Source organism: Chiloscyllium punctatum, chromosome 22, assembly GCF_047496795.1.
Source record: "Chiloscyllium punctatum isolate Juve2018m chromosome 22, sChiPun1.3, whole genome shotgun sequence".
Taxonomy (NCBI): Eukaryota; Metazoa; Chordata; class Chondrichthyes; order Orectolobiformes; family Hemiscylliidae; genus Chiloscyllium; species Chiloscyllium punctatum.
The window spans coordinates 31111475-31137823 of NC_092760.1; the positions used below are offsets into that span (position 1 = coordinate 31111475).

At 39.9% G+C, this 26349-nt stretch overlaps 1 protein-coding gene and 1 long non-coding RNA gene across 7 annotated transcripts in view; one reads left to right on the plus strand and one right to left on the minus strand.

Annotated features, from left to right (window-relative positions):
• Window positions 1-26349, minus strand: part of LOC140493477 (activating molecule in BECN1-regulated autophagy protein 1-like) — a 389583-nt gene that overhangs the window by 17433 nt on the left and 345801 nt on the right. For 4 of the 5 annotated variants that reach the window (XM_072591949.1, XM_072591950.1, XM_072591951.1 and 1 more), the window contains one exon: window positions 15736-15918. In XM_072591949.1, coding sequence (XP_072448050.1) covers window positions 15736-15918 — 183 coding nt within the window. Of the gene's footprint in view, window positions 1-4853; window positions 5194-15735; window positions 15919-26349 lie in introns of those variants that run through there. The other variant, XM_072591953.1, reaches the window with a different exon arrangement.
• On the plus strand, window positions 3324-5820 carry LOC140493479 (uncharacterized). 2 transcript variants are annotated; one of them, XR_011963687.1, is made up of 3 exons: window positions 3324-3385; window positions 3928-4106; window positions 4982-5820. It is a non-coding gene; the product is annotated as an uncharacterized lncRNA (long non-coding RNA). The 2 variants fall into 2 exon arrangements; XR_011963688.1 differs by having other exon boundaries at window positions 3359-3385; window positions 3931-4106.

The following is a 26349-nucleotide window of genomic DNA, read 5'->3' on the forward strand; positions in this document are numbered from 1 at the left end:
CCCCGCATCACTTTTTAAAAAACAGTACTACATTTGCACACCTCGAGTCCTCTGGTACCTCACCTGTATCTAGTGAGGATTGGAAAATGATCCTCAGAGCTTCTGTTATTTCCTCTGTGGCTTTCATCAGTATACAATTCATCTGACCCTGGTGATTTATTCATCTTCTAGTAGGTCAGTGATTCCCTTCTTATTCAGCATACTCACACTGCTCTTTAACAGTGACATCCCTCAGCTTTGTTACGTCAGACACAAAATATTAAGAACCATTCCCATATTTTCTATATCCATGCTCAAGATACCACACGCCTTACTCTTTACTCAGACATCCTCACGCTCTTAGTGTTTCGGTAAAATATATCTTTGTTTTCTCTGATTTTACTAGCCAATTGTTTTTCATATCATTTCTTGATCTTTCTAACTTCCCTTTTTACTTCACCCCATACTTTATTTCGTTCTGTTGGCTTTTTATAGTACAGGCAGTTCTTCTATAACATGGTGGTTGCATTCTTGTGCAACCCCTTACTATAGAAAAATTGCGCTTTAGAAACAGTGCTTAAAGTATTGGCAACGTAATCGCATACAGCCTACATGTTTTAAAAGTTTGCACTATAGAAACAGCATTCCCAATTCGTCAATCACCTTACAGTGAATTTCTGTTAACAAAACACACATTATAGCAGAAAGACCTGTATTAAGTTTTTTCTGTGACTGTCATAAGCTTTCTTTTTCTGTGTTATCTGACCTGTAAATTCAGGATTGGCAGTACCAGCTTTTCTTTGACTGGCTTTCCTGACTTGGAACAATATCACAGTTCTTTCACTCACACGGAGTCAAAACTCTGAATGCTCTTTCAAACAGCATTACGGATCTACCTTCAGCACATGGAGTGCAGGTTCAAGAAGAGAGCTCACCACCACTTTCTCAAGGGGAATGACTGATGGGCAGTAAATGCTGACTGAGCAAGGAAAATGCACATCCATTTTCCATCAACAAATAACAAAAGCATATCAGTTACTGCATAGAAGGAAAGTGAGAAAAGAAACTTGAGTGGAGGATAAACACTGCATTAACTAGCTAAACCAAACTGTTTGTTTCTGTGCTATAAAATTCTGATCAGAAAAGAGTGCGTTCTCAGACTTTTCATGAGCAAAACCAAACGATCTGCTAGATATACCTTCGTTACAGCAACACTCCTATTTGGTGTTACAATATAGGGTAAACCCCCTCTGCTAACTTAAATCAGCCACACAGGAAAAAAAAATCACCTCATGCCATAATCTGATAAAATTCAAGAGGCAAAGAACTATCCCAGAGGTCACTATTTAAAGTACAAATTAACAATTTTATTCTTTAAGTCCAGAGAATGTTAAAACCAACAACTGTTTCTGACTCCTTTCTCTTAAACCTGTCTTTGACCTCCTACTATCCAATACTAGTCTGATAAAAAAAATCCTAATTAAAATTTACAAAAATAAAATCACGTTTCAAAAATGAGTCAGCTTTGTCAATTCTCCTTTGTAGATTTTCCTCTGCAGAGTTTTCTCTAGGTCAGTTTCAATGTTCCACTGCACAAGCTTATAGGTACCTTTCAGACAGCTGTTCTGTACTTGTTGGTGGCTAAGCAGTTCTCCCTCTAACTGTTCTTGTTGGTGGCTAAGCAGTTCTCCCTCTAACTGTTCACAATGTCTGGTTTTATACCCCAAAACATTGGATCATTTCATTGATTTTAATATTATCAAAATATTAAATTCAAAACTTGATTGGATTTTGGTATCTTGGGGCAAAATTTAAACCGATTGCCCGAATTTGAATTTCTTTTTGTTTCATAGCAATTCTCCTGCAGCTATTTGTTTCTCAAGTGTTACACTTTTACTTTGTTCAGGACCCTCTGTGATTTTTCAGTCCTTGCTAGCTTTTCAACTCTCAAAGATATAATATACACCTCTACACCTTCATAACGCTGTATTTGAACGGGCTTAATATTTTTAGGCTTCTCCCAATAATGGAGGAAGAGCAGAACACATACTACATAGCCAATGGTCTGATTATTCGTATGTGAAGGAAGCTGGCCAGGTAAGTGCTGTATCGCTCTGTACTTTTCCGGGGAGAGCGGGGAATTCTAATTATGATGTTTATTGAGATGGTCTGCAATTCACAGTGACCCTTTTGATTAAAGCAACTTGAACAACATGTGATAATTGCCATTTTTTTTTACAATACAAAGTTAGAAAAAAGCAAAACAAAATGATATTTGACCATACAGTCAGAGATGCAAGCATCCACATATCCCAAGTCCACTCCAATTGTTTGGAACTGTACACCACCATTCGGCCACTACGGCTATGAGAATTCTTTGAGAGATTAATATAATTAGATGGCTTAACACGGTTTTCCCTTTTCCTACCTATACCATGGAATGCCTTATGAGCCTCTCAAGATCTCCAGCTACAAGTAGCAGTTACTGGATACAAAGCAGTATATCAGTGCATTATCTTCATGAAATCTTATGGTGCTCACAATGGCTTAAGGAAGCAGATGCACATGAAGATGCATCTCCAACACCTGTGAACACAGACTCCAATTTAATGTTCAATAAAGTCAAACCTTTTGGTTGAGTTGAGAAAATAAACAGGTTGTTCTACTATAACACGAGTTTCATTCACACGAATTTGCTGTAATGTGATTGCTGAATTGGGGACACAGTTTCTAAGATGCAAATTTTAAAAATGTATTGATTGTAACGTGATTACATCAGCAACACTAATTGCTGCTTCTAAAGCATGAATTTTCGATAACACGAGGTTGTATAAGAATGCAACCATTGCGTGATAGAGGAACCTGTACTAGATTTTGTGGGAGAGCAGGGTGTTGTTTGATATTGAACAGTCAGCATCTGCAGTTATTTTCCTCTGAAAATGACAGCAACATCTGGATATTGATTGATTAGCATGGAAATCCTGGAATTATGGTCATGGACAAAACAGACAATTGCTGAAATCAAAGAGAATTTAAAATTTTCTGCCCCAAATTGTTGTTGAAAAGCATATAAATAGTTGCATCTTGCTCAATCAGCTGTCACTGTTCTGACAAAGCTGCTCCTTTAATAAGGTTATGCAGTCCTTTGCTTTTTTAAAGACAGGTCATAAATAACACAGACTCCGAAACGTTTGGGGTGTAGGGTTTTAGGGCCAATTTGATAATAGCTAACAGACACTGCATCAGGCAGAGGTTTTCAAGTTTTAAATAAAACACTTGTACAATGAAAGGGGTGTGGCTAGTTCTCCCAGTTCAGCTTTACTCTGGTTTTTTTTAAGGAGTGGAAAAAAACCTGCTGGATCTACAGAAGCAGGTCCAGGCTAGTACTCTCTCCGCCTTCTATCCTGTAAGAACTTGTGTTTGCTTTTTCCTTTTGTGTCAAGGGGCGTTTACGGGGATTGTCGCAAACATTGGGAACAGCATCCTTAAGTTGGGATGATCTCTTGGGTTTTCAGAGAGGCTGTTATCGGTATTCTGTTTTTTTGCTGTTTGTGTTTCATTCAGGACTCTTGTTTAAAACGAAGTGGTCTGACCAGCTGATTCACTCCTGGAACACCCATTTTACATCTGCTTAAAACAACTAGAAAAGTTAGGGTCAGGGTTGCCTTCTTGAAATGTGGTGAGGGGTCTGGCCTGGTCCATAACAACAGTGTTTTTGATAACAATGTGATTAATAAAATTTATTGACTGACACTGAAAAATTAATTTTATAATTGTGGGAAGCTGTTAAATGATTAGTAGATTATTTTATGTGTCATTTCAAAATAAAACTTAAAAATCAGAATATGTTAGCTAAAACTTGCATGCTATATGTTGCATTCCTTAAACTGCTCTGTGTCTTAAAAAAAAAAACTGGCTCTATTTTAATTTCCGGTTGTGGTGGTGAAGCAGGGGACTCTGTGCAAATCCTTCAATGTGATTGGCTGACTGGAGCCTGGTGCCATCACTCCACATCTACGCTGGAAGTGTTCAGTACAGAATACTTCAGTTAGCTGTGATACAGCAGCAAGACCAAAGGAGGCGAAATCCTTGCCAGAGAGATTGCAATGCTGAATTTATGTTCAGTGGTAAGTGTCACTGGTTTGATGCGTGCAGAGTACAAATGTATTGGAGAACTACTACCGAAGTTTATATGTTCATAAATGTTTATGTACATTTGGGAAATATTTCAGCACGAGTCATGATAGAATTTATAGAATGATAGAATCCTTACAGTGTGGAAACAGGCCTTTTGGCCCAATAAATCCACACTGAAAACCCTCCAAAGAGTAAGCCACCATTTCTCTATTCCACTATTCTACACTTATCCTTGATTAATGCACCTAAACTATACATCCTGAACACTATGGGCAATTTGGCATGACCAATTCACCTAACCTGTACATCTTTGGATTGTTATCTTTTGCTATCTTATTACTAAAATGTTTTTAAACAGCCATCTCAACTCCTAAGAACATACCACAGATAGCATAACATCTTTAAGGTGGATGATTTTACTCGATTTTTGACTAGATGTGGCTAAAATGTAGTGAAACATGCTACAAAAAAAGAATTTGTGTGCTTCTAACTTGGTGTGAATTAGTACCACATTCCCAATACAGATGGAGTTATCAGAATTAAGAACAAAGAGTTATCTGCTTTTGTAGAGTCCATATTATAGTTGCTGTTCAAAGCCACCTCACAGCTGGGTTTAAATCAGGTGGAAAAATAAACAAATAGCACTTTTTCCCATGAGAAAAAGAAATCTATTTCTGATAAAGAATCTTTATTTTGCATAGTAAAACAAAAGAAAACAGACGCTGCTAACCACAAATGTTGTCTCACACTAGATAATCATTGGGCAGTTAATAATAGCAAATAGCGTAGTTATTATTTCAAACACTTAATATTTGAAATAAAGCTGTGGAAATTCAATCTCCAGTGATGTTTCAATACTCTTCAGGTAAACCAAAGAAACCCACAGGATACAGACAGACACCATTCTTCATGGAAGCAAGAGAAGCCTATTGATGCATTCTGGGAAATTCTGAACATGCTCAGAATCCGCAGACTTGTCTGGTGACTCCCTTCACCTGTTCTGGAAAATAATGTCCGTTCAAAGTCCACGATTCCAAGATAGACCGAGGCTTTGAAGCAAAAGATTTGAAGAAGGAACTAAAAGACACAGAAGACAATTGAATGAGTAAATGTAATCATTATTGTGAAATTTATAATTGATAAAATTTTGTTTAAACTGACAAGAAAACGGAATGAAAAATATTTGATAAATTCTTTTAACTGCTCTGTCAGGATCGCTAGCTAATTCCTTAAAGGCTTAGCTATTTTTCAGTTTCTTTCCAGCTATTGATTTATATAAAGAAGTAATGAGCAAGTAAAATCACTCATTAGTTATGATTTGCTGTTGTTTAACTTTGTGAAGCTCAACATGATGGAAAAGGCATGGAAATTAGGACCCTTCCTGGAAGTGGTACATTTTGGCCATCTGGCATAAGGGACAGTAAGGATGAGCAACAAGTAGAGAAAGGCATGAAAATTCAGGATAGGAGAACCAGAATGGTGTCAGAGAAGCTACACGCCATGCATCACTTATGTCTTGATGCTAGTGTGGGGTTCCTATCTCTCTGATGCACATTGCCCAGATCTTACTAAAGTACAATTAGAGGCAATGATACAATTGCATAAATCAGACAAAAAGTGGCTACTGTGCAATTCTGCCTTACCGTCACTCTTACCTTTTCTGTGTGAAAGAAAGCTCATCAGTTCCATGCAAATAAATATTTATCTGAGTTATTCTCATGCTTTTCTTCATAATAATTTGAATGCTGCACCTGAAGCACAATGAATGAGTGAAGCAGCTGTATGAAAACAAAAAGTTGTTCTGCAAAGAATACAGCGAATGTTTGCAATGACAATGAGTAAGCAGTAAATAGGGAAGGGCAGTGAGTGGTTGATGAGAGACTACTGGAGTGAGAAAGAAGTAAAAGGTGCGTGAGTGATAAAGCAGCACGAGGGTTTCGTGTGTTTGAGTGCTTTGTGTTGGAGTGCTTTGTGTTGGAAGCAGTGCAATGGGAATCAGGGGAACTCTTTCCCTTTGGCTGGACGTACATAGCAGAGTATAAAATGTTTGAGTTAGATTGTAAGTTTGCTTGATGAACTGGGGGATTTGTTGTCAGACATTTCATCACCATGCTTGGTAACATCATCAGTGAGTCCCTGACGAAGTGCTGGTGTTCTGTCCCACTTGCTATTTGTGTGTCTTGGTCTGTTGTGGGTGGTATTAGTTCCGGTTCTGTTTCTGAGAGGTTGGTAAATGGGGTCCAAATCGATGTGTTTGTTAATGAATTTCCAATTTTAATGCCAGGCCTCTAGGAATTCCCATGCATACCTTTGTTTGGCCTGTCCCAGGATGGATGTATTGTCCCAGTAAAACTGGAGCCCCTCTTCATCTGTGCGTGTGGATACCAATGATAGTTGGTCATGTCTTTTGGTGGTTAGTTGGTGCGCATGTATCTTGGTGGCTAGCTTCCTGCCCGTCTGTCCAATGCAATGTTCGTTGCAGTCCTTGCAGGATAATTTGCATATGACGTTCTCTCTGCTAGTTGCTGGTATGGGTCCTTTAAATTCACCAGGACTGGTTTCAGTGTGGTGGTAGGTTTGTGGGCTACCATGATGGCTAGGGGCTGGAGTTGACTGGTCGTCATCTAAGAGATGTCTTTAATGTATGGCTGGGTGGCTAGACTCTCTGGGTGTGTTTAGGTTTGTTGTGTAGGAATCGGCAGACTTTGCTCATTGCATACCTGTTGTTCCTGAATACGTTGTACTGGTGGTTTTTCTTTGGCTTCTCATAGTTCCTGTGGCTCGTCCTGATGCAGCTCCGTTTATGGGTGTTGGGATGATTGCTCTTGTAGTTGAGTGACTGGTCAGTTTGTGTGTCTTTCCCGTAAACAATGGTGTGCAGCTGTCCGTGTCTAGGAAGGGGAGTCTGTTGTAGTTCTCCTCCTCTTTGATGAATGTTATACCAGTAAGGATGTTCTTTATGTGTTTGTGGGTTTCCTTTAATTTGTTGTGTTTCGTGATGACAAAGGTGTCATTCAAATAGTGGACCCAAAGCTTGAGCTGGATAGTGGGAAGGGCTGTTCATTCTAACCTATGCAGAACTGTTTCTGCTAAGAGTCCTGATATTGGTGATCACATGGACCTTGTTGATGTACCTTTGCTAACCCATAGAAACAGGGTGTATTAGATCGATCAGCTTTCATTCTTTGCCTTGTTAATTTCACCTGTCATGTGAAGTTTCCCTAGGAATGCTGTAATATGGTTTTCTAGCTATGGAGCCTGGTCCATCGCCACCTGTTGGTAGGTATCAGTATCTGCGGGTAGTGTTTGCTTTTTCAAAGAATTGTGTTCTGTTCAGGATGACGGTCATGTGCCTTTTGTCTGCCGGTAGGATTACAATCTTTGTCTTTTCTGAGTCGTTCCAGGGCTTTCCTTTCCAGTGTGTTAAGGCGGTTCCCTTCTTTCTTTCTGCTTAGTGTCGGTGCTACTGTCTGTATGATAGCCTGCTGGATTTCTTCTGTAAGTCCATTATCTTTCAGGGAGGATTCCAGAGCTGCTCAGAAGTTGCTTTTGTCTGCATCCCTGTGGTTGAAGTTCATCCCTCATACTAGGATGGCTTTTTCTGTGTCTGAGTGTGGTCAGCCTGACAGGTTCTTTATCCAAGTCTCTGAATCATCCGTGTTATTGCTGTGCGTGAGCTTGGCCAGTTTTTCTTGTAGGGCTAGTCTTTTCATTGTCTTGGTCTGTTGTTGTTTAGTGTTGACTCGTTCTAGCGTACTTGTCCATTCATGGTCATTCGCATTAGTGTAGAGTGTATTTTGGTGCAAAATTTCTCATTTGTATTTGTGGAGTTGGTTGTGAGCATCATTTATTATTTCTTGTAGCATCCTGCGGCCCTTCTGGTCCGCTGTTCTTCTGGTGTTGAGAGTTGGGGTGTTGAGAGGTGTTTTGTATTTGACACATCATGGTAATACCTGTTTCCTGAGGCATTTGGGTAGGAAGTACAGTTGTTGGCGGGTGGTGCTCAGTCGGATAGTTTTCCATCTTCGGGCTAATTTGAGCGTATTGCACCCATAGGCATTTGTGATTTTAGAGATATCGATTTGGACCTCATTATTAACCTCCCAGAAAAAAAAACCTGGAAATGATTTCACCCACCACAGCAGACCAACACACATAAATAGCAAGCAGGAGAGAACACCAGCACTTCGCAGGAGGCTCACTGATGATGTTACCTAAAATGGTGACGAAACGTCTGAGAACAAACCTACCAGCTCAACGAGCAAACTTACAACCTCATCCACGACCTGAGCTAAAAATCTTGTCTAAAATCACTGTCTTTCAGTTATTGGACACCAAATATTTCAACAAGGACACTACCGCAGGAGTTTTGCAGGGCAATTTCATGAAGGGTCCTTCCTTCATGACCTTTACTGTTGTAACAGGTTAGAATTGGAGATATTTTCCGTTTGGTCATATTTTTAGATTAGATTAGATTCCCTTCAGTGCAGAAACAGGTCCTTTTTGGCCCAACAAGTCCACACTGACCCTCCCAAGAGAAACCCACCCAGACCCACTTCCCTCTGCACCTCGCACTATGGGCAATTTCCCATGGCCAATTCACCTGACCTGCACATCTCTGGACTGTGGGAGGAAACCGGAGCACCTGGAGGAAACCCACACAGACACGGTGAGAATGTGCAAACTCCACACAGACAGTCACCCAAGGCTGGCGATTGAACCTGGGACCCTGGTGCTGTGAGGCAGCAGTGCTAACCACTGAGCCACCGTGCCGCCCCTCAACTCAATTCACAACTCAACTAATGAAGCAGCTTCTGTTCAAGCAGAAGGACTTAGACAACATTCAGATTTAGGAAGATAACTGGCAGATTACACTCCTGCCACACAAGTATAAGGTAATGAACATCTCTATATGTATCCCCCTCCCATTGACATCTAATAAAGCAAGCACCATTACGTACATCATGGGCACTGATGAATGACCAGAAATTTAATGAGACTAGGCACATAATACTGTGGCCATAAAAGCAGGTGAGCCACTGTGAATTTTGAGGCAAATAACTCACCCACTCATCAAAAAGCCTATCCATCATCTATAAGGCACAAGTCAGGAGATTGATGTAATATTCTCCACCTGCCTGGATGAGTGCAGCTCCAACCACCCAAGAAAATCAAATCATGCAGAAAACAACAATCTCCTTGAAGGATATCACCATCAGTGCAATATCTACAAGAAACACTGCAGCAACTCAGCAAGGTTTCTTTTGCTGAACTTCCTAAATTCATTATTTCCATTATCTAGAAAGCAAGCAGCCGAGAACGCCACCAACTTTAAGGTTCTCTCCAATTTATCCACCATCATGACTTTGGAACTTATGGTAATTCCTTCACTGTTACTGTATTAAAAACCTGGAACTTGCACCAAAATGCAGATTCGTCATATCTTTTTAACAGCTTAGGGAGCAGCAATAAATGTTAACCCTGCCAACTACACCCACATTCAGGGGAAACTTCTTTATCTACAAAGTGGCAAGAACGTAGAACTTGAGTTGAATAACATGATGTTTTTAAAGGGAAACAGGAGACAGGATAGGAAGTTGAGGATTTTACTGATATAAAAGAATGGGTAAAGACTCAAATGGATTACAGGAAGTCCCCGGGTTACGAGGACCCGACTTACGAACCGACCTCCAACTTCTCATTTTTAAAAATTATTTTTCAAAATCTGACTTACGCAATGTTTCGTCCTAACAAACAGGTGGACTAATTAGCCCATATCTGTTCCAACTTACGCACAAATTAGGCTTGCAAACAGTAGAAAAAAAATGGAAAACGTTCGTAGTCTGGGGACTTCCAGTATAAACACAAACCTGGATAGGTTGGGCCAAACAACCTGTTTTACTCTGCATGTTATATATAATTCTGGGTAACCAGCCTTACTACAGCAAACTGACAACTGCAGATACTGATTCAATATTACACAAAGAGAATAATATACATATCTGAAGGAGAAACGTGTTTATCCAGCTTCTACTTAATTGCATGAGGGAGACAGTAATATAAAGATATGCTAATAGGGTTAGTTGAAGTATAGCGGGACGAAACTCATGGAAAGCATAACCAATTAGACTGAACAGTCTAGTTTTAGAGACGCTAATGCACAAATATTTTCGTGCTGATCGTAGGGGATGCCAATAATGGGAGTACGGACTGTGCAGTGGGACAATAATGAATCTGGGGCAGCATTATTTGGAACATGAGCAGAAACTTTGACGTGGGAAAGTTCTGTACTTGGAGCATGGGAAAGGATGCTTGGACACAGGCATAATTCAAGTAGCTCAGAATGTGTGGAATGAGCATTGCTGGGGACTGTATAGAGGGATAGGGAGGCTTTCAAAGAAGTATTAACAATTTGAATACAGTAGGGTAAGATTTTTATTTTTGGAGTGGACTGGGATTAGGCAGTATTGCAGTGCACCAGCTGTGGTGGTGCAGTCAAAGAAAACAAGTTCTGATAAAATTTAGGGGCTGAAAATATAGTAAAACAAAGACCATGGGTTATATATTTGCTACCGAGGTAAATTGCTTGAGTAGCGAAATTTCCCGACTGAACAGACGAGCCTCAGTTTAAAGGGCTTTGTCAAGCCCAATTTTTATTCCAGGCAAGAGGGGAAAGGATAGAGTTGGGCCTACCGTTCCTGCAAACGAATCCTGGTAGTTATAGGGCAGGATAATGACAAAGCAGTTTGGTAAGGAGACCCAACTCAATTCTCTGGGACGTAGTCCCTGTTGTTTTACAATATGTTAGGGCATCCAGCCTTAGCTTTCTGCAATTGCTGCTGTATGGCTCAAACCCATGTCACCTCCAGGTTCTATGTAATTCCATGTAACTAGCTTTCCTGGAGCATGCCAGGCTCAGACAGCTACGGAAACAGCTTTATACGTAGCCTTCGAAAGGAAATTGGGTAAATATCTAAAGATAAAACATGGTGTGCATCTACTTTCTAAACCAAACTGTTACTGAGATCCAAGCCAATGCATGATACTGCACATCACTACGCAATCTCAAAACCTACTCATCTATCCAGCATGAGCAAATTCAGGCATCATATGGGGATTAAAACAAATATCATTGCCCAATGTAATAACATGATAATCATCCTTGGGTAATGCCAAGAAAGACTTCTATTGAAATTGACCAAACAGAATGCAATAAGTTTTGCGAACCATCTCCTGATGGCCATCAAAGCAGTCCAGCAGATGATTTTAAAATGTTTCTCACAGACAACCGCAGCTGGCCTCTTTCATGTTTAAAGAACAGGGATTAGAAGCAACTTCAGATCAGGACACTGAAACAGAACATATCTGCCCTTTGAGAATATTTATGTCTATACCATCGATTGTGAATTAGGGTCTTTGGAACAGTTTAACTGCAGCCTGTTTGAACTTGGCACAAAATTCAAATAGAGCCGCTGAATGCAGGTTTTTCAACATTTTCAGGACTATCCACTTTCCTCTCCTGGCAAAAATTGCATCTGTCAGAAATCGTCCCTGGATTTGGCCAACATTTATTTAAAAACTCCAGATTTGGTCAGACTGCTCAAAAATCTGTTGCAATTCCCATCCACAGCAATAAGTTCCAAATAAATTCTCAGCTGAGAACCAATTGTTTGTTGATGCATAAATATTGATTAAAGAGCTTAGCATTAAGTTAGCTGTGTGAACTTTGCTTCCCTATTTTAACTTCACCAAACCTTTTTGATTTGATTTATTATTGTCACATGTACCTCAGTACAGTGAAAAGTTGTCTTTTGTGCATAATACAGGCAGGTCATACCATACAAAGGTTAAAGGGTGATTGAACAAAGTGAGGAATAGAAAGTTATGGCTGCAAAGAAGGTGCACAAAAATTAAGATCAACATTAGGTCTGAAATTGTATCTTCTGCCTGATGGAAGAGGTTAGAAGAGATTGGGACTCCGAGAAACAGCTATAATACAGTTTCTATCTGGTGATTTGAAACTATTTTAAAGTTATAATGTACTCATTGAGATTTTTGTTAGTTCTTAGAGACACTAGATGAAACACAGGAAAATTCATATGTTTACTGACTCCGGAAAAAATTTGTTGCAACATGTGTAGCCTTCTATATTCCTGTTGACCAAAAGGAATCGTTTGTTAACAAACTGAGATGTGGACTCAGAGCAAACTAATAAGCAAGCATGGAAAATGTGGCTAGAACCAATAACATTAAGCAGAACTGAGGCTAATAGCATAAAAATGATCGAAAAGTGTCACATTTGCAGTAAAGAAACGTTGGGAGAACTATAAAAACCAATATTAAAAAAATAAATTGCAGCTGTCTGTGAACCAAAGGAGAGACACTGAAGGAAATCAAACTGATGTGTGGTGCTTTACAATTCACATGAAATTACTTGTGAAGGTTTTTGCAACCTTTATAGAAATTGGGTTAATAACTCATGCTGTTTTGTGCAGCAGCTGTGCAAAATGATTAAGCGTGGCTATAATCTTATAAAAAGGACAAAATAGTTACATGTGAATCATCCAAATATATTTATATAACAATTTCCCTCACCGTTCTGTTTATACAATGCAATTGTGCTTCTAATGCTTGCTATATCTAGTTATAGAGGGGGGGAAATAAATGACATGCACTTGTTACAAAGGAAAATTCAGAGGGGACAACATCATCAGTGCTCTGATAACCTTTGAGTGGCGGTTCAAAAGTGACTTAAGTACAGACCTTGCAGTAGATTGTTTGAGCCAAGCTTGGCACATTCCTTGAAAATAACAAAAAGGAAACAAAAAAACACACAGGGAACATTTACATTAGGCAACAAAAATTGACAAACGTGGTCTCAAACATATTAAGTTGGCCTAAAACAAAAACAGAATATGCTCAGAAGGTCAAGCCAGCCTCTTTGGAGAGAATTAACATTTCAACTGCGATATGCCTTTTGACCAGAAATGAATTGACCTTATCTTTACTATGTTGTGGACAAACCACAGCAGACTTGGAGGCTGCCACGTTGGCATGTTTGACAAAGCTGCTTGCTGGTTTAGTGGTTTTTTAAAAAATGTGTCTGTTCTGAAGAGTTTATGCTTTAGATTGGAAGTCAGACTTTTAAAAAAATGTTTATCAGCAACTGAAAACCTTTTTTAGCATGCAAGGAATCTAGAAGATGAAGACACAAAGTAAATAAAAGTTCTTTAAAAATATTTTCAAAGTTAGAAAAAAGGGTCATGGAACTCTAATTTCATCTGGAATTTTGCCACTTTGTGTCATTCATCTGTGTTCTCTTGTCAACCTTCACTGGCTTTGGATGCCTTAATATGCTGTTAATAAATGACCATCCTGGTTTACAAATCATCCCACGTTCACTCTATAATATCCTCTAGGCCAATGTCTATTTGTATCTTGTTCCAGATACTGTTTAGGTATCCTGCTATGAAGGGAAATTTACGTGGTGTCAAGCCTATTCTTTTAAGGGTAAAAATTATTATTGCAAGTAAATTCACCTTAAGATTAATCAGAAGGGTAATTGCTCTTAGAAGCACCCTGATTAATCGGCTTGGGAAGTTTCTCGAAAGATGAGAAATACAAAGATTTTTATTTTTCCTTTCTTATCAGATGCGAAGATTTGTTATTAGAACATGAGGATTCTAATCAGGTTTTGAAATGATTAGGTTAGATTCCCTACAGTGTGGAAACCGACCCTCCAAAGAGTATCCCACCCAGATCCATTTCCTTCTGACTAATGCACCTAAAACTATGGGCAATTTAGCATGGCCAATTCACCTGACCTGCACATCTTTGTAACCGTGGGAGGAAACCGGAGCACCAGAGGAAACCCACGCAGACACAGGGAGAATGTACAAACTCCACACAGACACTTGCCCAAGGCTGGAATCGAATCTGGGATCCTGGTGCTGTGAGGCAGCAGTGCTAATCACTGAGCCACTGTGCACCATGTAAGAGACATATTTGGTTAGATGAGTGAGTTTATTTTAGTAATAAACCAATATCAAATTAACTAAACTATCCATGAGAAGATAACGGCTTTATTATTGACTAATGACATATGATTTGAAAACAGAAGTAACTTGTATGTCCATGAAAAAGAGGGTATACAGGAGCTGCTGACTACAATAGCAAACATGCTCTTGTCCAATTGTCATACACTCTCTCGCTCTTTTTCCTTAAATCCACTTTGATTTTCAACCATCTTTTCCTCAAGCCACTGACCGAAGTTAGGGTGCCATTGATGGTTTACCTGATTCTAGGGAGGTACTACACTCACGCAGTTGTGTCTTTCTCCAACATTCATTTGTACAGAGTTTTCATGAGGGTTAATGGCTACTGATCGAGTATGCAAACCTTGGTTGTTTTTACTATGCAACAGACCTGGACCTTTTCTGCCATGCTGTTCAATATGGATACAGGGTATTTATAAAGTCATTGTGCAACTTGAAAGTTGGTGATGCAGTCTCAGTTGAAGTAAACTATGAACATCACATGGAGGAGTAATTCATTAAGTTTAAACTTTCAAATTTCTACTGCCAATCTTTGTGTTAAATCAGTAAATTGAATGTTCTGACAGTTTATCTTTTCATCAGTCACCATTTTCAATCAGCTTCTGCATTAAACATAACATTTAGAAGCTTTATGAACTATGCTTTTCTTTGCAACTTACACTTTGCTTCTACTTGGATACCTTCAAGGTTACAACGAGCAGCCTGTACTGGCAGAGTATATTCACTCACTAGATCACTAAAGGAACAGCAATGTCTCTCAGGATTTTGTCTACTTTAGTCTGTAATACTTCTAGCATTCTAATAATTGACAAGTAAAGCTGGAAGAAAGATTGAGCAAAAATCAAGTTAAACTCATTGACCAGAAACATGCAGAGTAATGGATCTATGCTGATAGTAATTTGTCTTGCATAGCAAAGTTCCTGGATTATATTACCCTCTGTGCACACATTAACATTTTTACAATGTCTTGAATATTTTGAAAATATTGTGGTAATTTTCCAATCTAATTTCTATTATCTATAGTTTCATCAGAATTTTTGTAAATACAACTGGATTGTTACTGTATTAGAATATGAAGAAACACTGCAGTAATTTTCTCCCTTCTCAGAAAATAAAAGTTTTCAAAAAATAGGAGTCACACCATCTTTTCAAAATCAATTTACTATGAATACTAAAGGGTAAATTCATTGGTTCACGTGATATGTAGCCTATTTGAATCAGAAGTTGGACTGAGTTTCAATTGCATACATAAATAAGCCAACTTAGAAAACAGATTTTTGTGCCAGCCATACAGATGGTGATTACATTCTACAATATACTTGAGCCTTCTTGAAAACCTTGTATACAGCATCAGAGGTTTTGATGATACATTATAAAACGACTTCAAAATTCAAGTTATGTTGCCTCTGCCCTGCAAGAGTACAACAAATCTAATCACATGAGCTCCTCCTTGCTGTATCAGCAGGTTGAGTCACACTACCTGCCCCAGATAGATAAACGCCTGCATCCAGATGGTTGCCTGAATTCTATGCTGACAATGCTCAGGTACTGGTTTGTGACCTACCGGTAGTAGCAGTGCCGGCTCCTGATGCTGTAGGGCTCATATCCGTCTGTTGTGCAGAGGAGGAGGAGTTGCCACCTGCATTCTCCAAGGGCCAATCTGAACTTGTTCCTGCACTGGCCTCTGTCAGCTGACTAACTGTGGTCACTGGTGGTGGCTCTGCCTCATTCAGTGAAGACTGACTGGCTGTTGAAGGGAATACACAGCCATAGTAAGATGCATCAACTCAGAGAACATCATGATAGCCTTTTCACTGTGGGGAAAAGATTGCACTTGCTGTTTAAAAATAAGTAAAATAACATGAATTTTGAAATTATGCATTTTTTTTCCATTTTTTTCCCTTCACAGAGGAAGAGGACAACTGTGATATAAAAATGGTATGAAAGCACTGCAGTCCCTCTGATCAAAAGCTCAAATACATAAAGTAGGTAAGATGGTAGTGTGGCTTGAAGTTTCCAGCATTGAAAAATGTGTCTTTTTTTGGTTTGAGGGGCAATAATTAAATCTAGATATATCTAGTCAAAAAATGTTTCCCAAATCATGTTGGAATATAGTTGATGCCACTGAGAAGTAACACTGAATTTGATAGTCATATTCACTAACCCAGTCCCATGGATAGTAGTTATTACAAAGCAGTGGAGGTGAGAGTTAATGACAGATAGCTTTAGAGTTAAAATCTCAGGTCCCAGGACAGATCCAAATGTGTACATTGTCTGGCTGGCATAGCCAATCTTCTTTCCTTGCTAATATGTTATCTGCTGCACTGCTAGCTTCTACCTTTTATGTGGCATCTTGTCAAAGTCCTTCTGGAATTCCAAGTACAATACATCTACAGACTTCAATTTATCCACAGCAATTGATTTAACATAATTTCCCTTTCACAGAATCATGTTGACTCTTCCTGATTACCTTGGGTTTTTCTAAGTATCCAGCTGTCTCCTCCTTAATAATCAATTCTAATAATTTCACCACAACACAGGTCAAGCTATCTGGCCTTAAATTGTCCTGCTTCCAGCTACAGTCCCTTCATGAATTAAAGAATTATGTTCACTATGTTCCAATTTCATGAAGTTGTTCCACAATCTAGCAAACTTTGGAAAATTAACAACAACAAATCTACCACCTCAGTAACCACCTCTTTTAAGACACTAGGATGAAGGATTTAAGGACTTGACATCCTGCACTTGATTAGTTTAATCAGTATTGCTTACCTAGTGTTTGTAATTTCACCGGGTTGGTCTCTCCCTTCAGCTTCCTATGATCCTCTATAGTGAAACCAGAAGTAAAATATTTGTTCATTTCATTTGCCATTTTCTTATTATCTACTGTTCCCTTCCCATTCTCTCTCTCTCTCTCTCTCGAGGACCAGCACTCACTTCACTTGCTTTTTCCTTTCTAAATAAATGTAGAAACTCTTGCTATTGGTTTTACGTTTTTCGCAGCTTACTCTTGTGCACTACTTTCTTTCTCATTAACATTCTCTGCGACTTTATGTATGCTATTAATTGACTTGCTACTCACTTTGTGCAACTGTATGCTTCTTCCTCAAGTTTGACATTTTTCTTAATTTCTCTAGTTAGCCATGGATTTTAGTGCTCCCTTTAGGATTTTTCTTAACAGCAGAAACATTCTTATTCTGAATTATCCCTTTAAACGTCTATCATCGCTTCTCTATTTAATCTATCCCTAGCCGAGTTTGTCAGTTCACTTCAGTTAGCTCAGCCTTTAATCCCACAAGATTGCCCTTATTTAGGTTTAAAAGAGTCTTAGACCCACATATCACCTTGTCAAACTGAAAATTTTACTTTGGAGTGTCCTTATTCTGAGATCATTAATTGATTTCGTTTGTTTGCTCTCTGGTTGATTCTAGAATGTGTTACTATATGCATGAATTCCTCATTCAGGCCACAATGCCAATGACTTTTCCAGTGATAAGATGATTAAAATCACCCATGATTATTTTAAATCCTTTATCACGAGCACTCAATATTTTGTTCTGTACACTTTATCCTTTAAGGAGGGCTGTAGACCAATAAAACCCACTAATGGCTTCTTTTTTCCTACAACCAATTCTAAATCCTCATCCCCTGAACCCAGACAGTCTTTAACCAATGTACCAATGCCATCCTTGATTAACAGAGCTACTTCTCCACCATTATCAAACTTCTCATTCTTCTTGAATATCATGCACCCCTCAATATTCAGGGCCCAATCCTGATCACCACGCAGCCACTCTCCATAATGGCTATCAGATCATATTTATTTACTTCAGTGTGTGCTACCATTTTGTTGACTTTGGTATGAACGATAGGCAGATGCAGATCAACTAATTTTGTTTTTTGTTAATTTTGTAAGATCTAGTCTTCACTGTTGGTGTATTCTTACCCTTATTCCCTCTGCTCTCTTCCTGTCATTTGCTGACTTTCATTGTCCACATTACTATTTTGCTCTCCTGTTTTGACTCTAGTCTTTGATTTATGACATATATTCTTCACCTTTATTGTTTAATTTGTAACCCATGCTACTTGCCTAGTTATACAGTTTGCTAGAATACTGATCATGGCACAGGTTCAGGTGCAGACTGCCCCAAAAGAATAGCCCCCCATTTCCTCTAATACTCATGTCAGAGCCCCACAAACCAGAACTCATTTCTCCCACACCAGCCTTTGGGTCATGTGTTCTTTACATTAATCTTGGCAACCTCTGCTAAGACACACAAGGCTTAGGTATTAACCCAGCTCCTTGATCCTGGTCCATCATTCAATTAGATTATGGCTGTTGGCACACTCTAACTCTACTTACCTACCTGAGTATATCCCTTAATTCCCATATGTAGCAAATAGATTGATTTTATCAATATCTTCTTGGGTAAGAGAGTCCCAGATTTCCAATACAATTTTTGACTTCAAGCAGTACAGATCTTAGTAGTGAAAATGAAAAAGGTCTGAAAATTGACAAGTAGATTGCAATGAACATTCAACTCTTTGTGCTTCGAATATACAAGGCATGCAAATTTAATGTTGGCTGCTGATTTGCACGATACCTACATGTAGCCAGCTCTGCCGAGAGATGGGAGGCTTCAGGTTAATGCATTGCCAGCACAACTTTCAGGTAGGCCAGCACTACAAGCTGCCCATACACTAGAGATTTGCCTTCCTCTGTATCCAATTTAGTTTGATGATTGGATGATGATGCAAAGTTAAGTGGAAAATTAAGCTGCAAGGGTTAAAGCTGCAAAACAGTATAGATTTTGAGAGATGGTGGTAGATGGAGAATAGTATGGGCAGTTGTGAAATTAGTTCTTGAGAAGGTTAGAGACAATAAATGTTGGTATACAGAAGGCCTGGGGCTTGAACACAAAACACAAAGTTAACATCCAGCCACAGCAAGTAAATACAAAAAGAAAATAGTATGTCAACCTTTACTGCAAAAGGTTTAGAGTATAAAAGGTAGTCTTGCTGTAATTATTTAGGGCCAATGAGAGATACAGTTTTGTCCCTTTTTGTAATGCAGGATATCCTCGCTTTAGAGCAACAATGGGAAATTTACAAAATTGATTGCTGGGAAGAGGGGCATGCCTAATGAAGAAACGTGGTGGCTAGAACTAGGGGTCATATTCTTAGAATAATAGAGGTTTATAAAATCATGAAGGGCATGGATAGGATAAATAGCTAAGGTCTTTTTCCTAGGGTAGGGCACTCAGAACTAGAGAGCATAGGTTTCGAGTGAGAGGGGAAAGATTTAAAAGGGACCTAAGGAGCAACATTTTCATACAGACAGTGGTGTGTTTATGAAATAAGCTGCCAGTGGAAGGGAGGAGGCTGGGACAATTACAGCATCTAAAAGGCATCTGGACAGGTATATAAATAGGAAGGGTTTAGAGGAACATGAGAAAACTGCTGGCAAATTTAGGATATCTGGTTGGCATGGATAAATTGGACTAAAGGGTCTATTTCCGTGCTGCACACTGCTATGACTCTAAGTGGGTTGCCATTTAAGACTGGGATGAGGTGGTGAATCTTTGCGACTCTCTGTCCTATAAGCTGTGGATGCTCTACAGTGCATAATTAAGAATGAAATAATTAAATTTTGGGGCATTATGCAAATAAAGGGGTCATGGAATGGAGCAGGAGAGTGACATTAATGCAGAAGTTCACTCAATGTTTTACTGAATGGTGGGGGAGGAAAAAGAAAAAAAAAATCGCAAGGGGCCATTTGGCCTAATCTTGCTTATCTTCACACTGAATGGCAGAGCACGCTGGAGGGGTCAAATTTCTTACCACGACTCCTCTTTCTTATGACCTCGAAGCTGAGGGAGATGAGCTTCATGGTTCTAATATCTGAGAAACAATGAGTTAGTAGAAAATAAAGTCTGTCGTTTTTTAGAATTTCTGCAAAGAAACAGAAATCTGTGTACATCTCTCGTACTTCTGGAGGCGAGGAAGAGTCATGACTATTAATATTAGTATTGAGAATACTGGTGCCAGATGCCAGCTTGTGTAATGCCCCAGCATGACAAATTTCCTCAATTATAGGCAAGCTGTTAGAGAGAGGGAGAAAAACAGTGGCGTATGTCTAATTAGATATATGTCTAATTAGACTGGTCAGGCATGCTGCTTAGCAAACGATTTGAGGGTAGCATTGGCAGGAAGGAGGGGACAGATTACCCGCCCAGTTATATGGTGCTGACAGATCTATTTAGGGAAGCAATGGTAAGGAGATCACGAGATTTAGTTTGAAGATGTAATGGAATGAGTTAGAAGGTGAGATAACAATATTTTTTCAATGCAAGAGGAGAATCTGTAGCATGAAGTAGATAGGGTCATTATTTTAAGTCATATTTTCTAAACTGGGTTAAAAATAGATTGGTCACATTTCAGAATACACCCAAAAAAAACCTGAATATCCTATTGGATTAATCTGATTATACTGAGACTCTCCTCTGCAGGCTTCCAAAAAACTGATGGACACAGACTCCCCAGTTCTACCGTCAGCTGCCTCTATTCAGACTTCTTGAAGTTAGTCAAGTGATATGCTTATTCCCATCAAGAATAAATTAAAATGTACAAGTAAAATTGAACCAGTTGGCTGCAAAATAACAGGTCTTTCATTTGGAATCTGCAGAAAATTTAGTACTGAACAGCACCATTAGTGTACACTTGATAACTTGAGTCAATACAAACTAGATCGAAAAGTGTAGTGCTGGAAAAGCACAGCATCCAAGAAGCAGAAGAATCAACACTTCACGCATAACCCTTCATCAGGAATGTGGGGTGGGGGTAAGGGGGCTGAGTGATGTATAGAAGGGTAGTGGGGCTGGGAGGGAAAGGTAGCTGGGAAGGCTATAGGTGGATGGAGATGGGGTTGATGGTGACAGGTTGGAGGAGAGGGTGAGCAGATCGGTAGGAAGGAAGATTAGATTAGATTAGATTAGATTACTTACAGTGTGGAAACAGGCCCTTCGGCCCAACAAGTCCACACCGCCCCGCCAAAGCGTAACCCACCCATACCCTTACATCTACCCCTTACATACACTACGGGCAATTTAGCATGGCCAATTCACCTGACCTGCACATCTTTGGACTGTGGAAGGAAACCGGAGCACCCGGAGGAAACCCACGCCGACACGGAGAGAATGTGCAAACTCCGCACAGTCAGTCGCCTGAGGCGGGAATTGAACCCGGGTCTCTGGCGCTGTGAGACAGCAGTGCTAACCACTGTGCCACCGTGAAGATGGACAGGTGTAAGACAGTTTGAGAGGGCAGTGCCGAGTTGGATCTGGGATGAGGTGGGGTGGGGTGGGGGAGATGAGGAGACTGATGAAATCGATGTTGATTGGAGGATTGGAGGGTTCCAAGGTGGAAGATGAGGCTTCGGTACTCCAGGCGCCGGGTGGCGAGGATTTGGCAGTGGCAGAGGCCCAGGACTTGCATGCCTTTGGTGGAGTAGGAGGCGGAGCTGAAGTGATCGGCCACAGGGCAGTGGGTTGTTTGGCGTATGTGCCACAGAGATCATTCTTGAAATGTTCTGTGAGTTGGCATTCTGTCTCCCCAGTGTAGAGGAGACCACATCAAGAGCAACAACCACAGTAGACGAAGTGTTTGGATGTGCAGGAAAACCTCTGCTGGATGTAGAAGGATCCTTTGGGCCTTGGACGGAGGTGAAGGGGAAGGTCTGGGCACAGGTTATACACCTCTTGTGGCAGCAAGTGAAGGTGCTGGTAGTGGAGGGTGAATTGGTGGGGAGCGTGGATCTAACAAGGGATTTGTGGAGGGAGTGGTATCTGTGGAATGCAGACCATTGAAATTTGGACCTGTTGACCACTCTTTCCCTCCCCACCCTTATTAGCATTCCGCAGATACCACTCCCTCCACGACTCCCTCATTAGGTCAACGCCCCCCTCCACCAACCCACCTTCCACTACCAGCACCTTCCCTTGCCACCACAAGGTGTATAAAACCTGCACCCATACCTCCCCACCACCCCACCTCTGTCCAAGGCCCCAAAGGATCCTCCCATATCCAGCAGAGGTTTTCGTGCACATCCAAACACCTCATCTACTGTGTTCGTTGCTCAGATGTGGTCTCCTCTACATCAGGGAGATAGGACACCAACTCACAGAACATTTCAAGGATCATCGCCGGGACACATGCACAAATCAACCCCACCTCCCTGTTGCCGACCATACCAACTCCCCTTCCGCAAGTACATGCAAGTCCTGAGCCTCCTCCAATGTCAAATTCAAGCCATATGACGACTGGAGGAAGAACGCCTCATCTTCTGGCTAAGGATCCTCTAACCACATGGCACCAAGGTCGATTGCACCAGTTTCCTCATCTCCCCTCCTCCCGACCCATCCCAGATCCAACTCAGCACCGCCCTCTTGAGCAGCTCTAACCTGTCTATCTTCCTATCCACTCCACCCTCCTCTCCAATCTATCACCGTCAACCTCCCAGCACCATCTACCTATCGCCTTCCCAGCTACCTTCCTCCAGCCCCACCCCCACCCTATTTATCTCTTAGCCCATTTCCCACCTCCCCCACATTCCTGATAAAGGGCTTATGTCCAAAACGTCGATTCTCCTGCTACTCGGATGCTGCCTGACCTGTTGTGCTTTTGCAGTGCCACACTTTTCAACTCTGAACTCCAGCATCTGCGGTCCTCACTTTCTCCACCTCAATTTGAACTAGTCCAAATTTTGATGAGACTAATAGCAGACTGCGATGTCTAACACCTGTACATTCACAGTTAAACAGGAGATCAGAAAATTACCATCTAATTTGTGTAGCTTCTTAAGGTGCTGTTACACCGTCATCTTGTTCAGAGCCTCAACTCCTACATACACAGAATGGAGAGAAATCTTAAATTTATATCATTCACACTTCATTCACCAGCAACTGTTACAGCTTGTGAACTGCAGTGCAAGGACCTAAGACAAAAATGAACTCTGACCAATGTGGCATCTAATTTAGCAATTACTGCTTGTTGAATATTTTTTAAAAGTCCTTTTTTGTTGTCCATTTTATTTCTCAAACATACATATTAGTAACAGGCCACTTGACCCTTTGAGCCTGCTCCATCATTCAATATAATCATTATTTATCTGATTAAATCACATTTCTGCTGACCCAATAAGCTTCCATACACTCGATTATGATGAAGTTATCTACCTCTGCTTTAAAAACAGTCAAAGGTATTGACTTCCACCAGCTTGTGAGGGAGAGTTCTGAAGACTCAGGATCCTCTATGAGAAAAGAAATTCTAATTTCTGTTCAAGATAGCCAACTCTCATTTTCAAACAGTGACGCTTAGTTCTAGATTGTCCCACAAGAGGAAAATTCCTTCCCACATGTTTCAATCAAGTTACCTCTTTACTAAAGCACAAACCAAGCCTGTCCACTGTTTCCTCAAAAGACAAGTCTGCTAAACTTTCTTTGAACATCTTCTAAATTATTTACGTTCTTCCTTAAATTAAGAGATCAATATGTGCACAATACTCTGGATGTGACCTCACCAATGACTTGTATAACTGAAGCATTAAGTCATTACTTTTATAATTAAGTCACTTAGCAATAAACAATAACATTCTATTAGCTTTTCTGATTACTTGCTGCACCTGCAAACGAACCTTTAGCGATTCTTATACTAGGACACCCAGAATCCTCTGCATCTCAGACCAATTAGATAGTAACTCTTCCCCAGATACACAGTTTCACATTTTCCCCCATTACACTCCATTTGCTAGATTTTTGCCCTCTCAATTGACTTATCTATATTCCTCAGTAGCCTCATATTCTGTTCACAAATTACTTTCCCCATTTTGACGTCATCAGAAAATTTAACAAACCTTTGGTATCTTCATCCAAGTAATTTATACAGATTTTAAAAAGTGGAAGCCTCAAAACTCATCCCACTGGCATATCCTTTTGCATCTTACCAACCAGAAAATTTATGCCCACTTGTCAATCTTTTGCACCATGTGCTTTTACTTTCTGCAATGAACTTGAACTTGGCATCTTATCAAATGTCTTCTAGAATTCCAAGTACAGTAAACCCATTGCTTCCTCTTTACCCACAGTACAGATCACTTCCTCAAAGAAGGCCAATAAATTAGGTAAACATGATTTGTCCTTCACAAAACCATACTGACTCTGCCTGATCATCCTGAACCTTTCAAAGTTCCCTGATGAAATGATAAGTTCTAACATTTTCCCAATGACAGAACTTAAGCTAACTTGTCTGTAGATTCTTACTTTCTTCAGTTACATTTGGTATCACTTGATCCCATCTTGCTTCCCCTTTCTTATTTTCTGTTTCAGATTTGCAATTGATTAGATATCCTTAAGTGACACTTCCAGATTAACATGGAGTTGTTTATTAACAATACTTCAATCTGACTGGTTAAGGTAATACATAGTTACATTTCTGGTTTACACATGCTCAGTAAAAGACCACTGTGCCATTTTTATATTCTAATTTAGATAGCGCAAGTGCAAAATTCCAGAGAAGATCTGTGGGCATATCTAAGTGTAATGGAGAATGATCACCACTGAGAGCAAAATGCAGACCACGGTATTTTGATAAGCATACCCTAATGTCACATTTTTATTATTTAAGGAAGTGACAGAATATCTGCAACAAATACAAACCTTAAGAGTTTAATCTCAAGACCCTTTGAATGGATAAATGATCTTTTTTTAGCTTTACAGCTTTCAATTGAATGTTTTTAAGGCAAAGATAGATAGCTTTTTGATCAGTTAAGGAATTAAGGGCTATGGTGAGCAGGCGGCTAAGTGGAGCTTAAGTGAGTCTACGAAAAGATCAGCCACGATCTTACTGAATGGTAGGGCAGGCTCAAGGGGCCAAATGTTGTGTTTAGTTTCAGGTCTATATACCTAGGCATGAACAATACCAGTCTCAGGAGGTGATGAACTCTTTTCAGTTGACATTACTGCTCACAATGCAAATGAAGTTATGAATAAATCATACCTGTCAGATATGAACAAATCAATGTATTATGATATTACTGGATATAGTAATTGATTTTCATAATCTCCGTGGTTTTTAGTATTTCACTTTAGTAATGTTTTCCTGTGCTAGGATGGGCCATTTAAGCAGTCTGATTATACACGACTATGACATGACCAAGTATTATAATGAAGTTCATTATTTCTTGATATCCACAGCGTTTGAACTTCCTTCCACTCTAATAGAGTGATGGGAATATGAAGCAATGGTGCAGCAGTGGAAAAGTGCGCTATAGGTGGCTGATAATATCAAGCTTTAGAAATCATATGACTACGCAAAATACATCTGTGAAGAATGCAAACAATTAACAAAGCTTTTGAACTTAGTGTAAAGATTAAACTAGTATCATCAACAATTCACCCATCCATCAAACCAGCCCGATTGATGCTATACCCTATATACCTTGTTGTTAGTGCCGAAATAATGATTCTTCAATTGCAACAATTTCAAGTACAGAATAGCGCACAGTTCTATAGAAACACTGCTTTTTCTGAAACAATATTGACTCAAATGTCAGCCACAGTTGTTTGTAACACTCGCATTTGAGTTAGAGAGACTGGAGTACATAATTCACTTGGACATTCCAGGTACTTTTCACCATAGATGCCCCTGGCCTTTGGATGGGACATTAAACTGAGATCCTGTTTAAATTCTCACATGGATGCAAAAGATTCCAAGGCACTATTTTAAAGAAGAACATGGGAGTTCCCCACAGTGTCCCGGTCAATATTTAATCTTCAACCTAATTAAACAGATTATTCAGTCATTTATCACCCTGTTGTTTGCAAGGTCCTGCTATTTGCAAACTGGCTAGAGTTTGTTAAACTGGCTAAACTCAATGGAGTTTAGAAGGGGGGGGGAGGGTGGAAAAGATTCTCATTGAAACTGACAGAATATTGAGAGTGGATGCAGAGAAGGTGATTCTACCAGTACGAGAGACTAGTAAACCCAAGGCACAACCTCACAGTGAAGGGACAACCCCTTAGAACCGAGATGAGGTGGAATTTCTTCAACCAGAGGGTGGCGAATCTGTGCCACACAAGGTTGTGGATGCCAAGAGATTAAGTGTCTTGAAGATAGAGATAGA